Raw genomic sequence first — 16,823 nt, 5'->3', positions numbered from 1 at the left:
TCAATTGAACTTGATATTTTAGACTGACCGGAGGCCGTATTTCCACAAAGACTATTTAGGCCAATGTAAAGACTATATTAAATTCACGGCGATAGAATCTGTGCTTGCTTGACGAGAATTTGTGCTTACTTGGGGACAGGCTCTTCTTCTATCAGTAAGATAAGGAATGCATATCCAGTCAAATGAAAACAACAGCTAGTAATAACAACGACAATGACTACGCATTAGGGTGTGCTTTATATATTTGAGAATGATTGTCACATTGACTGATCTCCAATTTCTCAACCTACAATTAGCAGTGCACTGCCACGGAAATTAGAACACCGAACACATTAGGCCAAAATTCATGCTTTGGGTGCACCAATGAGAGAAAAACTGGCGGCAAACCGCAATGCACCCCTAGCCAACCGAAGTAAGACGCTTGGCAAGTCTAACGTGTTAATGACTAGCTAAAATACGTAGTATGTTAAGAAAGAGAGTGCCGTCTTCTACAATAAGCAGCGGAAACAGCGATCATGTGGAAAAGAAGCGAAAGGATATCATCAACATATATACCAATATAGCGATAGGTATTTTAGCAGAGTCGAAGTTATTTTATATCGGAGACTGGACCTTGCAGGAAAATATTGTATTACAAAGCTGCGAACCAGGGGGATGGATCAAGGCTCTCTTTTATTCGAGGTATTCTACCATTTGTCGATATTACCCTCTCAGGCTGTTCGTTTCTGTGATTCTGATGCCCATAGAATATGGATGAAGGACTTACACAAGTATCTTAGGGCAAAAAGCTTACGACTTAAGGGACCCCAAATGTGTATGAAAGGATCTCTGTATTGATCCCGTGAAATCATAGGAACGCACATTGGAACTTAACGATTACCAAATAGTAAAAAACAAACGCTACAGTTATTATTTCAGATGGTATGACAAGTCCTGCTAGAGCTGACGAACAGTTCAGTTCTATAGAACGGTGAATGAAATGATACCTCACAGATAATGTTACATACAGCCTTAAAGTACTCGGTGTAGCCCAACACGAAAGTTTTAGCTGAAGAGTTTTGCTTTGTGCCTATGCTAGAGCAGTATCAGAAAATCCATAGCTCGTGCATGATTTGGAGGCATGATTTGGAGGTATTGTCACAAGTGTCCACCATGACAACAGGATTCAAAAATGTATTTCCTAAACACTATTCTCGTATGTTCCTGCCAAAGAGCACCACGTGATTTGCGCACATGGCAGTGAGATAGGCTTGAATAAAGTAGCATACATTAGTACCAATTAATAAAGACAACATCCCCCCTCAACACATTAGTTCGTATCAGGTGCGTATAGCCGAAGGCTCTTTAATTCAAATTTAAGCAAATTTTGCACGAAAAAGTCAGTATGCATACATTAAGGGTTTAGGGTTTTATACTATGCGATATCAGATATTGACCTCGCTGAATTGTACAGAATGAACTATTTTCCTAAGATAATTGATATGGAATATTGTATATTTCTGTCACTCTCTAAGAACAGGCTAGCATTTTGTGCTCCATTTAGAGTAATCTAACCTTGCTTTGGATTCGCGAAAGTATGGATCAAATTTCATACAGTTGGTTGTCGCTTTATAGTCAATCTTTGGTGGGCTATTGTCTATTGGGTGTACATGATCTAAATAATAGGCAGCATGTGTGATTAGGAACATCTGGTTAACTTTAACCACTAAATCGATTGTTGTCAACAACCATGCCGACTTCAATGGAGCACTTTAAAACACTGGAGTCGCCATCTCATGTTAAAGTTACAACAGATTCACATTTACCCGAGTTTCCTAACCACTTTCCTGCTCATAAGCTGTGCATATGCATGAACATGAATGTGGTATGTTGCGAGTACGCTAAACATGAATATATCCTATCTAGAAGTCGGAGCAATAGGCAAAATTTTAATGGATCATCCGATGTTTTAGGTTTACTATCACATTACATACACCAACATTCAAAGTTATGCTTCAGAGGGCACTGCGGTAGTCTAGGCTCGTATTACAGATATATCAGCAATGTAACTATTTAGAAATTGTGTTATAACACGTTATACTCTTATATCTGATCTGTTTAAATTACCATCCTTAAGGGTTTCAGAACGTCTAGCCTGATTGAGGTCAAGCTTGTAGATGCGCGATATGTGAAACCGTGTGATTACCTCTAAGAATATAGTAAAAATAATATGTTTCTAAAATACAGGTCATACGATTGCTTCTAGCCCACCGCAAATGAGTTGTGCAAAAAGTGACCTTCACTGATGTATGTACAATAATGTTTTAAGTTTTGCATCTTTTTGTAAGGCTATCCAGAGCGATAATAGCAGTTCTTATAAAAGTGTGCAAGTTGAAGATACACATACAGCGTAAATATATAGAATCCTTCTTCATTACGAAATATGTTGGAATTTTCGAAACGTTTCCTTTCCCGTGCTCGACTTCAATGTGTCCAAGCTAATAATAATTCTAGATTGCTTGTTATACTTGCGTTGCGTTGAATATGTTTTATTACTCGAGGCCATACCGCATACCGTACATTGTACTTACTGCTACAGGGTTACTCCCTATAGAAAATCAATAATTTTGTCCATGGCGATCGACAAGTTCCTATGTTTGTCGGCAATGTGGTACGAATATAATTTGTAGAAACTGTAGGAATAAATTTGACAATTAGAAGCGAATTTGATGCAATATATGTGGCCGTCCTTGAAGGGACGTAAAGGTGGTCGAGCAGCATCACTATAAGAACCAACCCGCCTGTCTATAAATCGAGTGGGGGGGGGGGGGGGGATGAGGGGGGATGCTTAAATCGCAAGTCTCGCCAAACATCACGAGACAAGTTTTTATGTATCGAATCATGGAAGCACTTACCAATATAGCTCAGGTCACGTGCAAAAGCGAGTTAATAACATGTTGGCACTGAGTTGCTGGTAATCAAAATGTACAGTCAGCGGTGCAAGGATTAAGAGCGTTTCGACCCTCAGTCTATGACAAACAATCAGTATTGCCAGTGTGTTAATATCATCGTCCGGCAACTCACTGACTTGGTTGCCGGGATTATACAACAGCTGCATGACCAGTTGAATTGAAAAGCAGGTCTCGCACCTACGCTACTACACAGCGATAGAAACTGATGGGAAATTACTACTGTGCTTGAAAGATCTCACTGTACGAGTTTTGTTTCAGTTCACCTTTATAGTCACAACAAAAGCTTTTGTTCTCACTACTATTTTGGTCCCGAATATTTCTTCGGCTTCCTTTTCAGAAGTATAGTCGAACTATTGGTCTTGTCGTCGTTGGCATCGGATAGAGGCACTTCAGGCTTTCGTCTTTTATTTGTGATGGACCCTCGCAAATAACTTTTTAAATGAAGACTTCGTCTCAACGGACGAACTCGTGTTTCGATTTTAGTGACAAGGAGTGCACTTGATGTTTGCCAGGCATAGGAAGAATTAGTTGATCTTGAAGCCCTATTCTAATCAGTTCTTTTCAGTGCAGACCGATACGCGAGTTGTCGACGTCATTTCTAACAGTCAACCGATTATATCATAATACATTTTAAGGCAGCAAAGGCCACAATTGACTATCTTCGTGACAACCATAATCAGCTGAGGGTATATCCGGCGGAACAGGTCATAGACCAAATCTCAAGTTATAGTGTTTTGCAATTCACATTAAATTCGACCAAACGATATCATTGCTATAGGTGAATTACCAGACCAATGTTCGACGTAAATTTCTATTTTCAGTTTTTGCGCAGACTAGCGGGATAAATGAATGTCCAATCGTTTCAGTTAACAGAACGAAAAAGACGGGTCTGATTCGGAGCATATTCTTTCGCGCCGATTTATACTGTGGCAAGCATTTGGAGATGTATATATATATATATATAACCAAACGCCATGTACCGAGGCAGTTTTAGTTTTCATGGTTAGAGAACTTAAAAATATAGTCAGTTGAGAGACTCGGTGATTCCAAGCTCCTACAACAGAATGCTGATAAACAATATATTTGCAACAAGTAAATATGTACGAGTCTTTTGGGTGGATTTAAATGTTAATAAATCTCGTGTATGTACCTTCTATTTTCAGTATCTCAGGATATACTAGGCCATTATCTTTATAAATAGAACAAAAAGAGGAGCTGCCAATCATATTATTATTTCTCAGATTGGGAGTTATTGTTTCTTTATACTCAAGCTCCATGAAACTGGAAGTATTTACTCCTCCATAGAGGTATTGTCGCAACCACCGTGTTGCTTATTTTTTCTTTGTTGTCTAATGATCAACTCGGATTCGAACAGCTTATCATCACCTCACTTTTGAACGTCTCGTGGTATGGCACTTGAATTTCATACACACTTTTGATAGATTTGAACCGATGAATTACAATCCCTTAATGTCAAACACGCCTTTAGAGAGCTTGCGTTGTAGATTTGAACTGATCATTGACACTATTATTATTGATCACACGTTTTGGCTATTTCAGGTGTTGAATTTCCTTTTGCCTATTCTTTGTCTGTTTACACAATAAGGATCCAAACTAAATGAATTCTTTACAACAGTCCTTATTTGTACCTGCTGTTGACAACTGTTTTACCAATCTGATATATAGTATCCTCAGTCCATTTCTTCTTAGGCTTGTATTGGCAAAGTATTATAAATATGTATTGCTTTGCGATACATACTTCCGACTTGCATTACTTTAATAGATTGACAGCTTCCGCTATCGGTCATCTCATCGTATATCAATGGTTTGATTTTCAAAAGATCAATTCTAACTGGAAACAGTATAACTCTGATATTGCCTGGAATCATTTGCGTAGGAGAAATTTTAGGTGCAGCAACTTGTGTACGTTGTTGATGTTTTGCACTTATCACATTCAGACAACCACCTTACATTCTGTCTGTAATAATTTCTGCTAAAATACCTTTTCAACCTTGTAGTGGAATATGTAATTTATGGTATTAGGAGATATTCTTGTTGAACTATAATTCGGAAAAGATTAGACATTTCGATATTATAACACCGTGTGGGTTCGACGATTTGAACATTTTGAACAGCTCGTGGACCAATAAATATTAGATGTAAAAGGTCAAGGTATTTCATTGGTCTGTGTGTGAACGTTTTGGCGGCAACTGGCTTCACCGACAAGTATTGAAGCATTGGTTACTGACTACCAATAGATCGTAAACTCAATAAGTTGTGATAGTAGACTGATATGTCCAACGTAACAACAATTTAAAACAAAGACAAAGTTTGCAGACTGTTATGTCCAACGTAACAACAATTTAAAACAAAGACAAAGTTTGCTATCGAGCTGTGCTCACCTCCGAGCGTATAGTAATGCAAATATATAGTTATTGATTACAGCAGTCGCAGGTATTCGCAGTTGGGTTCAAACTGCTTCCTCCTCATTTACATAGGAGTACATGCAATACATTGTTAAAATAACATCCTTAGATATACTACATCACGTAACCTTAAACCTGATGTTTATTAAATCGATAGCGATTTGAAACAATATAAGTGACACTGGGACGCATTTTATTTTCATTGGATAGTCTTTAGCCAAATATGTCAACAAGCAAATCGGCTCAATACACACTCCACCCTCTGGGAATTTACTTGTGTAGATTATATGCACAGGTTGATATCATATTGCTAAGCCATTTGAGTCCCGGAGTATGCTATTATATTTCATATGTAATGGTTGCACTTAATAGAGTGAATTTTTATTCGATAGCTCCCGCTAAAACCAACGCACCGTAAAGCGATACTCGACGTTCTAGCTACGCTTGATCACGCAGCCAATTTCTGACTACACAGACGAAATAACTGTTTTTTTTATAGTTATACATCACACTCTTGCTTTTGCATTGTTAGATACGTAATGGAATCTCAACAGTCAGCGGTATACATTCACACGTCAGACCTTCCCTCATATTGCAATGAGCCCACTCACCTCGATCCCATGCATTGTTAGATACTTAGTGGAATGCCACCAGTCAGCAGCATACATTTGCACGTCAGCTCGTCCCTCAGATTGCAGTGAGCCAACTCGCCTCATCAATGGGCAAGGACCCAACCACAATAGAAAAACATCAAGGCCTCTTACTTGCCTCGTGGTACTGAATGCTGGTCACCCGTCTAGACTTGCATGACATAACAATGAGCATACATGCAATATACTCCCAGAAACCAGCACTATAAATAAATCAACAAAATTCTCCCAGAAACCAGCCATCAAAAATCGAACAGCATACTCTCGGAAATTAGCCATAAAAAATCAAACAACCTTTACGATAATTATCTATTAAGTGGTCAAAATATCAGGCATAGTACCAGAGCATTTGCCATGCACCCGGGCATTCGTATCAGGGAAGTCTTCCTGGCCAGGAATGATGGCTATTTTCCCATTTCTCGCTACGTTGAATGGATACGTCATCAGATGTTCCTCCATGTCTACAACCTCGTCGCCGCTGTATTTGGCCCAATTCTCATCGGCGCGTTTCTGTGAGCGAGGTTGGTAGGTAGGTGCACATACTTAGGAATAGTCGCAAAAGCTAAAATGGGTTTACATCGCGCTTTTAAGCTCAATACAGGGTTGTTCTAGGCAAACAAAGTCATTCACAAGCACAGACGGATGGATATAGTACACTCATTGGTGTGACATACATACATGTATGTGAACGTACGCATGAGAATGGATATAATGCGTCCAAAGGCCCGATAAATATGCTCTTGAATAAGTTTATGCGTGTATTTACTTGTAGAGCGTTCTTAGAATTGCGAATTCGATTCATACAGACGAATACACGCTAGTATTTTCTGGAAGAATATGCCAAGAATAAAATCTGGTTTGCTATTCTAAGCTTTCGCAAGATACGATCGAGGCGAGCAATGCCAAAGTAACAAAAGTGCAAATTCGAATGCTTTGCGATGTCGTCAATTTATCATACTGGAATTGTTGGAGAACTTCTTATCTATCATCACGATCTCATTCACTTCCTCTGGAATGGATAGACTGAATAAACCTTTTTTGTATACCATTTCCAACTCCGAAGCAAAAATATGGCATAAGCGAGGCCTAAAACTCCTAAAACTAGAAGATTCGAAGTTAAGAATAGCTGTAGACGCAACTCAATGACAGATACATGTCACTCACGCAATCTCCATAAAAATCTATTGTACCGTAGACCCAATGTACCCAATGTACAGAACAAAGACCGAGCTATATTTTGACCATTACTACGGGTTACCGCACATGGAATATACTGCTCACGAAGCCATCACTAGCAATCACAAGCTGACGATGCTCGATTCAGATATAGTGTTCGTTCTCATCGCTATTAATACATATGTGGGTTCATCATATTGAAAAAAGAGTAAAATTTCCACGCAACCAGAATATGTGTAAACTAGATACTAAATATACACGCCTACATTTGCTATCACAGTACGAACAGAAACTTCCACGGTTCCACACCAAACTACACATATACACCAATAAACAACCACTGTCAGTGCGACACAGTACAATCACACCCGTAAATGCCAACGAACTCACCCGCATCATCTTCACACACTCCATGGAGTCTGGCTGGTCTAACACATCGCTCTCGTCTGCGACGGAGCTCGCGTGTTCGCACCAGAGTGCTTTGCGGAAGCACGCCACGTCGCCTTTGGGTAACTCATTGTTCTCTTCCCTCCGGTAGTTAGGTTGATACATACCTACCAACGGAAGAAGTTGAGGACTTGGGGTTAGGGGTGGCTATCACAATTGGCAAGTTATCTTCCCCAACAACTATTTAAACCCTGAATTGTTGAGTTTTATCCGGATGGATTTGTATTGAAATTGAATACGTGTAAGGTACATTTTGACGTCGCAGCGTTCCTACAACACAAAAGTGCTTGAACTAGGAGTCTGCACCCGGACATGTATCTACACTTTCCACCAAATAGTTCGTGATATTGGCATACGATAGTATGACAGTACCGTCACATAGTGAAAACTCAATATTGGTTGGCATTCACACTCCGGTAGTGCAGATTGAAATTTGCACAAACAAGGCACAACGTGGGCCCAAGCTATCGGACTTTACATCCCGTGCGTGTAATTCACAGCTTGAACACTACCTAATACAAAGCCCAAATCCGGAGCAGACAGCATGACAACGCCACAGAACACGTTGATCTTCTGAAGATACAGTACCCAGCTTCAAGAATACACATAATATATAGAACACATATGCTTACCCATGCACAGCTCGGTATCTCGATCACCAGCCAGGGAGCGCTGCGATGGTACAGTAGACACAGATACAAAAGAAGAGTGGTGAAATGTGAGCAAGATCTTCGAGGGAGTTGAAGCTCTAAACAACACCACAAAGTAGTATCAACCAGTTACAATACATATCACTTTCAGTCGTGAGGACACCCCATGGGTGCTATTAATTCGAAGATAAATAATGGTAGACAATGAATTGGGTCTGCATGGCCAGGCGGCATGATGTCGAATAACTTGAGATATACTGAATTATGTGAATCGCTTATTATTGTAATGCTCTAGTTCCTGCACCATATCAGAATGGGGAGAGGCAATATAGTACATAGCAGGGCAAAGTATCATGTTGTCCTGGGCCACGAAACTATATCATATACAGGAAGTATAGTATCCACGACACAGTATACTAACTATTTTCAGTTATATGTCACAAAATTGCGTCGTAAGAATGGTGATAAGTATCGTCTTGTTACTTGTGCAAATACAACCTTTCGCTGTATATCTACCGGGACCAATAAAAAATCGGTTCGTTCCTGACACAGATGTACACGTCTATACACACATACATATGTAGGCGGATTGAGTTTCACAGCCGATAGAAGTGGCCGAACACCACACGTCAGCGAACACACCTCATTGATGTTTGCCGATCCAACCATGACGTATTCATCATCAACAATCATCATCTTAGAGTGTACATACGCCATGTACCGTCGAGATGCGTTGATTTTTGCCTGGAGGCTCGCGGGCGGACAGCTCCTTAGATCTGCCGTGTGATCAGAGCCTTCTTCTGTATGGACGCATAGGCACAGAACAGGAACAAAGGGAAGTGGATGTATAAATACACGTATACGTACATACACAAGTGCAGGTAGACACATTTAAACGCAAGTACAAACATGTACATACATATTCATGCATTCATACGCAGCAAAGTGAGACGATAGTCAAAAAAAGTACAAATCTGATGTGCACGTATTAGTAAGGGCCTCCTGGCTTGAGATTATTATTAGTAGACATGCACGGACAAACAACAACCTTGTGATTTCGGGATATCACACAACGTGAGGCCATCGAAACACCACAACGAGCACAGCCGCGCTAGCAGACAACAGATTATGCAATGATTGTAAATGTCGAAATATATATACACGTATATAAGCTGTGAATGGATGTTTGCGCAACTACGACACATATCATACGCAAGCGTAGATAGCATAACTAAGTTATGTATACAAGAACAATGTGCAGGAAAGTATAACTGTTATATACATTACGTGCACACAATTAAAATTCCAGATAGATAAGCTGCACATAGAAATAAAGATTATATAGTAAAGGACACAACAAAAACAAAATGGGTATATGCACAACCAGGTAGGTCACAGCGGGCGATATTGGGGAGCAGGGCATAGCATGCGATCCGTCTGATCAATTTATGCACAGATATGCATGGGTATATATCGACTACCGTATACCGAAAAAGGATAAGAATATACATTCGCTGCTCTACCGCACAGATATACATCGGTATATATCGACTACCGTATACCGTAAAAAGGAGAAGCATATACATTCGCTGTTCTACCGCACAGATATGCATGGGTATATATCGACTACCGTATACCGTAAAAAAGGATAAGCATATACATTCGCTGTTCCATTGCACAGATGTGCATGGGTATATAGGGACTACCGTAAACCGTAGAATGGGTAAGCATATACATTCGCTGTTCTACCCACTGACCCACACGCTTTTGCATGGGACCAGCCCTTCGCACCTCATCTCTGCGTACTACTCTGAGACGTTTGTGGTTGCGACTAAGTGCAAACGTAAAACCATAGCACACTATCTGCACATACCTGTTTCTCTACAGCCCAGGCAGAAGACGTTTAAGTAGTCCTTGGGGTGTGCGTCACTGCCTGCGCGTTGAATAGCCTCACCAATCCATTTGTACATGAACTCGAACGTCAAAAACTAGAGTGCCGTAGATATTGTGATGTGGGCAGTGTTAGTTAAGCTGACCTGTGTATACTAAAGTATGTGTATGTAGTATTTACTACTGTGTATGTTCGTGAGAGTAAATTCATAGGTAGGTTTATGTATAGAGAAGTATCACTGTAGTGACGAGTGGTTTACGCATGTGTTGTAGTCGTGCTGACATAGAAAATAACACAAATGACTATACATAGCTTGGACTTGATACCTGCTCGTGATAGCAACTTAGCCTTTGACGGTCAATCTGATCACAGAAAACATAAACGACACTCAGACTCTGTAGACAACTAATGCCCAAAACATATCGCATTGTTATAATGAACAATGGTATTTGACCTCAATTTGACCAGTACACACTTCTCAGTACATAAATCCCTATTCTACTGGAATCACAAACAAGCCAAAAAAAAGAGCGGTAATGAATTGGCGAGTCGAATATTGTGCCCTCACAGCGTCTACACCTTTGCACCGCAAACAATACACTTATATGCCAAAGCCAGACTTCCTGGTCCACGGATCTATCTTCGTAACTTTCTGACGGATCACTTTATTTAATAGCGGTATACAGCATTGGACATCAATGTGTAGATTGATATCAATGTGTAGATGGATATCAATGTGTACAGGTTCATATACTATACAGAACAGAAACGTTTCTTACCTGATAAAACATGATTTCATTGGGTGCCGCTTCCTCTGGCCACCCTTCACAAAACAGGGGAATGAGGATATACACTGCAAAGCGTTCGCCGGCCGCGATTTTTTGGCAGATTTTAATCGCAAGTTCGGCCGGGACCTGATTTATCGCACCTGAATTCTGTTGCTCATTCCAGTGTGGAGCGGAGCCAATGAAGTACTGATTCTCAATGTATATGAACCGCTCAGCACGCCTTATGTGGTGTACCATGGCTGTATGATATTACGGTACGTAAGTGATTGAGAACTGGAAAGCAACTAAACGACAATTCCAGCACGGAAACACTTCGATCCATAACCATAAACAGGTACACCGTGGGTATACGAATCTATGGTACAAGTCGACTATGTAGATACATCAATCTATAGTGCGCAGTCGATTGAGATTTGATATGCTACGGTACATTATTATGAAGCCACCTTCCTATTTGATGCAAAAGAATACACAGAACAAATTGATAGAATATAGGGATGTGCTTGCTGTCGAGATGAGAACAGCAGATCACATGGCTTTTAGAAGAACAATTTCCTCCCTGTACACACAGATATAGCCCAATTTCCGACACGTATACAGGTACAGATATGCTAATTTAGAATCTAAGTGACATCCGATAATCTCCGGGCCATAGCACCTTATTAATTTCAATGCAGCTCAGGCCATGATATTGTCTTCTACTATTGATACCGTTCAAGCTCATGTATGCATGTATACAAACAAGCACACGTGTATGACTACTACGAACATACACGTACTCACACACACACACCATTGCAAATACAAAACACACACACAAATGTACTAAAACCTCACCTGTATGGATGCTATTCTCTACATGGTGCTTGCCAATCTCTTGTAACTGTTCCTGTAACTGCTCGGCAAAACTCAGGTTGGGGAAACGAGCACTGCTGCCATCAATGCTCCTGAAAAGTTGAGCTGACCATCTCTCCGGATCCTCTGCGTAAAGTGTGCCCTCCTCTTCTTCTGATAACATGGGCCCATCGTCGTCTCTCCATACCTAATCACACGCAAACAAAGAGAATTGATAAGTCCAGATCGAAGTGTGTAAAACCTATATATATACACATATATACATATATACATATAAATACATACATACATACATACACACACACACATATATATATATATATATATATATATATATATATATATATATATATAGTAATATATATATATCAGTATCTCACACAAATGGATTGTGTACAGACGTTGAGTTTTTGTAGATAGATCGTGTGCTTCATAACCATAAATACAACCACCGCAACTTTCAATTCTAAGAGTTCATACAGACGTCTGTCTGTGTATGGATACGTCTACAAATACATATATACACACAAGACTAGATACCCACCTTGAGAAATGCCAGGTATTTACTGCCTTGTTCGTGCCTGAATAAAAAATCGTGCATAAAAACTGTCAGTATCGAACTTGTAGGTGGTGACATTCAATTGCACAAAGGCTGTAGTATTGTTGGCCGATGTAAGTATATCAATACAGACCCCTCCTTGCACATGTTTCAGGTCAGATATTTACACATTGAACACATATGACTCCTTGCTTGTACACGTGCAAAGATGAACATACGTTTCAAACGCTACGGGAATATACCAACTAGATATAGCAACTACACCATGCTCGATACAAGCAGTACAGCAGGGGCATAAGATAGATTCAGCCGTAACACTTTGAGGCCACATATTAGCCTAGATATAAAACCCCGAAGACACGAATCCTAGTGTCGAGATAGATGTCCATACCATCGATCTACAAAGTTTGTCTTGACCATCAGGGCTGCAGGGCCCTCTACTTTGCTGTGTATATCGTGCCACGCTGTGCGATGAAAGAACCCACAAAAATCATTTAAATGTGCAGCTGTATGCATTCTTTTGAGCGATTTGAGCATAGGTGTAAAAAGAAGTATAGCTATTACAGCTACAATCACATACACGAGCATATGCATACTGCTCACAACCAGGCTATGAGAATGCATACTCCCCATATATATCTAGAATTAAACTATGGGGTATCTTCTCGAGTTTAGGTACTAGGTCGTCGGATTGATTGTGCACATTTTTGTGATACAATGCACATGAATCTGTTCTTAGACTGATTGGGGGGCGGCAAATGACAAGCAAAGCCCTCAGACCCGTACTACTCACCTCCACCCCAATTTAACACACACTGCACACTTACGTTGCCTTGGCCCATGTTCCTGTGTAATGCCCGGCCAGACCTGGTGGTAGTCGTCTTTGTGTATGCTCTGCAGTGTTCTATAAATGGGATGCTTGGGTGTGTCGTACCTACCATCGCACAGATCTATACCACCCATAAACGCCACAGTGCGCTTTCTGTCGGGATATTCGGCACAGGGACTGTCACATATCACCGACTTCTGGTGATGAGTGAACACAAACTGTGTCAGCGCACCCTGAGATGCGTAGCGTGTGGCTAGCTTGCACTTGACATTCTTGTAGCCCTCGAACTCCTCCTCAAAAAACACGCGCGTCTGCGGTGTGGGAGGGATGTCATATGATTGTGTGTCAGACGTCAGAACCTGCACACCTTTATTTCACACACATCCGTGAATATTTGTATCGTATTGATTGAATTTTTGTGGCGCGCAAAATACAACAAGGTATGCGTGCGCTTTCCGAGATGCGTAGCAGGTGGCTGGCTTGCACTTGGTATACTCGTAGGCCCCAAAGTCTTTTACAAAAACAGTCGCGTCTGTGGTATAGTTTAATCTAGTAGCATTGTGTGATATGAGGAGATGTATGTAACAACACATTGACGAATGAATGTAAATGGGATACACCATCAACAAGTTTTCAATGGTACGTAAAAACAAAGCGCGCAGTTGTTCCCTAGGGCACGCAGTGTGTTAGTAGCTCACACTTGATGTTCTCGAAGACCTCGATCTGCTTCACCTCATCCGAACCACCCATGTCTGCTGTGTTGCCAGGTCGGTATTGGTGTACGATATTCGAACAGATCCACGAAATCAAGCCTGAATGGGATTCTATGTGATACCTTCAAATGCGTTGATATAGCCAAGCTGTTGGTTGCGTGCACACACACCCTCGGACTACCTCGCAAACAACACGCGAATTTACAGTGCTGGTGGGTGGGGGCTTACTTTGTACGTCGTATGGATAGCTAATTCTAAATTCCCCTGTTTTGATTCACATCAGAAGAAACACAAAACATTTCTGCAGAAATGTGAGTCGATCGGTATTTCTGCATTTCTGCAGAAATGTGAGTCGATTGATTTTTCTGCATTTCTGCGTCATGCTCATCCATCATTCATACAAACAAGAAAACGCCATTGTAGTTCAAAAGCTATAAAAAAAATACGCACTATACACGGATATTACCATTTACAGATAAACTCCACACACACACACACATATATATATATATATATATATATATATATACATATATATATACATATGCAAGCATTGCAAGCAGATATATATGTAACATATAGTGCGCAGCAGTTTTCAGCACCTAAACGATCGTCAGTTAGACTATCATGATTGTGTTCTGGGTTGCAGATAAATTCAAGCACATGCCTTTGTGGTGGTGCTATATACGGACCTGGTCAAGCACTGAAATACAGGTACATGCTATACATAACACGTAGGCAAATATATGATACTATATTTAATCGTGAACTGAGTACAAACAAGGACTGACAACGAAATACAGGTAGATACAATACACAACATGTACAGAGACACGTTTGGAGTGGGAGCACATACGTCCTCATCGTGTGTGCCCATCATCCCGTTCAGCACAAACTCTCCTTTCTGCAAAGTGGTCTTCTCATTCCAAACCAACAGACAAATCTTTACGCCTTGAGCCGCCTTCTGTCGTAAAAGTTGGCCCAAGCTGGTGGAATCATCACCCTCTCCACGACACAGTACCGTGTTGATCCACACCGCCCATCCCTGTATTTATGTACGCCATTGTAAACGCGTGCTTTTAATTAGAAGCGCGTATACGGGATAGCTATAGATGAAAGTTTTTGGTGACGCGGTTGTGAGCGGTTGCTGACGAGATAGTTCGCCTAAGCCTAGCAGAGACAGTACTACCTGTAAATCCATTCTGGCCGTTCCTATGGTTGTACGCAACCGTGAGTGTATGCGTATAGTTCAGTGTGTTTGCATCAGGCTTACTTATTTAGGCGCGTGGGATGAGTAGGTGTGTGCGGGTGATAGAATCAAATAACTCACTCATTGTCTTACTATGCAGATTAAAAGGACTCTCCAATTGTCCTACTATATAGATTAAAAGGACTCTCCCATTGTTCTACTATATAGATTAAAAGGACTCTCTCATTGTCCTATTATATAGATTAAAAGGACTCTCCCATTGTCCCACTAAATTAAAAAAAAATACTTAAGCCATGTAATACCAACAGCCACAAGCACAGCAAGATTGCACCAGCACAAAATCAATGATGCTACCGCAGCTACACATGAACAAACCAACACCTAACATGGCGTAGACGACGTGGTACTACCTAAGCAGCACCCTCGCGTATACAAGCACTAACAGCACTCTGGGACACAGCAATATGAGTGATGTGGTACTATCACTACAACAGCACATTTACGGAACCAACCCTCAACAGCACGCATGACCCACCGTAATATAAATGAAATGTTCAGCCTCTTGTACGGTTGTGTACAGATCACTCCAGCACTTTCCGTGCTCGTATTCCTCTCCGTTGGCCTTCACCAGCGTAGGTAGGTCGCCGTCATCATGGTGCGCATCTTGATACAGTGTGCATTTGGAGTTCTCGCGTACATCGAAGTAACAGTTCGGTACATCGATCTCGCTGCCAGCCACGCGGAAGGCCAGTGTCAGGTAAATTTCGCCTACGTGCAGGATATAAGTATAGTACATAAAGGTTCGCACTGAAGAATAATCTACATTATAGACACGCCACCCTATCAACTTGTAATATGTGACCGTAGTATATACTAACGTATACACGCGAAGTGTGTGTGCACGGGTGTGTACGGGACTAGGTGGAAATTGTTGGGGCCAGTGTCAGGTCGATCTTCAGGTGCAGTGAGGTGTTATGTTTCTACTGGTGTGATGGGATATATCTTGTACTATTTTAAACCACAAAAGTGAATGAACCGTGAATATGCACTATATAGTCTGTGCAAAAGTGCGCGTTTTGGCGGATCTATGTGTGAGTTTTGGGTCTAGGTTGTGTCCATATACGCTCAAACAAAACACACCCGCATGAAAGAAAGTATACGTGAATAGTGACATGTCTGCATATGCGGATTCGATTGGACCTGTGCGTGTATTTGAAGAGGGCACAAAAATCAAAACATTTCTTTGCCAAGCATTTCTAGATCATAGGAGAGGGATTGCGAAAGGTTTATATAATCCGACGAGGCATGTAAACGCACACATACTACTATACTATTCATACACGCACTTTCCTTACCATTGCGTGCATCCCCATCCAACGGGAACCAGCCCTCATGCGTCTGCCCTTGCAACAGTTTGTGCGATTCTATGTTAAAGTTGACTGATCCAACCTTATCGTCCATAAGCAAGTCATCATCTATCACCGTGAAGGTGATGTTTTGGAAATCTTCGTTCAGCTGTTATGTATGTATTGAGTCGTTACTGTATTGTATGTGATGGTAGAGGTAACCTAATATCTGCCGCACTCAAGATACGCACATGGCAGGCAAATCGAAAGATAACATTGAAAGGATCAATTCAAACCCATTTGTATAGCATTCATTTGAATATTCCAAATGG

General features: G+C 40.9%; 1 protein-coding gene across 1 annotated transcript; it reads right to left on the bottom strand.

Moving 5' to 3' along the window:
• Nucleotides 1–6,317: 6,317 nt before the first annotated feature.
• SARC_05021 (hypothetical protein) lies at nt 6,318–16,664 on the bottom strand. The gene is made up of 13 exons (XM_014301130.1): nt 16,501–16,664; nt 15,681–15,913; nt 14,792–14,980; nt 13,221–13,533; nt 12,785–12,857; nt 12,379–12,415; nt 11,817–12,021; nt 10,971–11,218; nt 10,174–10,288; nt 8,943–9,100; nt 8,283–8,322; nt 7,594–7,757; nt 6,318–6,537 (listed from the first exon to the last, which is right to left on the bottom strand). Exons 1-13 carry the CDS (start codon nt 16,604–16,606, stop codon nt 6,340–6,342), a joined length of 2,079 nt encoding a protein of 692 aa, XP_014156605.1. The 5' UTR covers nt 16,607–16,664; the 3' UTR covers nt 6,318–6,339.
• Nucleotides 16,665–16,823: the final 159 nt, after the last annotated feature.

This window comes from Sphaeroforma arctica (genome assembly GCF_001186125.1).
Source record: "Sphaeroforma arctica JP610 unplaced genomic scaffold supercont1.305, whole genome shotgun sequence".
Lineage (NCBI taxonomy): Eukaryota > Ichthyosporea > Ichthyophonida > Sphaeroforma > Sphaeroforma arctica.
Note: the sequence above shows the minus strand (reverse complement) of the source record. Positions and strands in the feature narration are given on the sequence as shown.

Bases quoted from the DNA above. Each gene is read 5' to 3' on its own strand.
- SARC_05021 (XM_014301130.1), bottom strand. From the start codon at position 16,606: ATGGACGATAAGGTTGGATCAGTCAACTTTAACATAGAATCGCACAAA. The intron at 12,858-13,220 runs GTAAGTGTGCAG...TTCATCGCACAG, and splicing joins GGAACATGGGCCAAGGCAAC to CGTGGCACGATATACACAGC. The intron at 12,022-12,378 runs GTGGGTATCTAG...GCGTGTGATTAG, and splicing joins AATACCTGGCATTTCTCAAG to GTATGGAGAGACGACGATGG.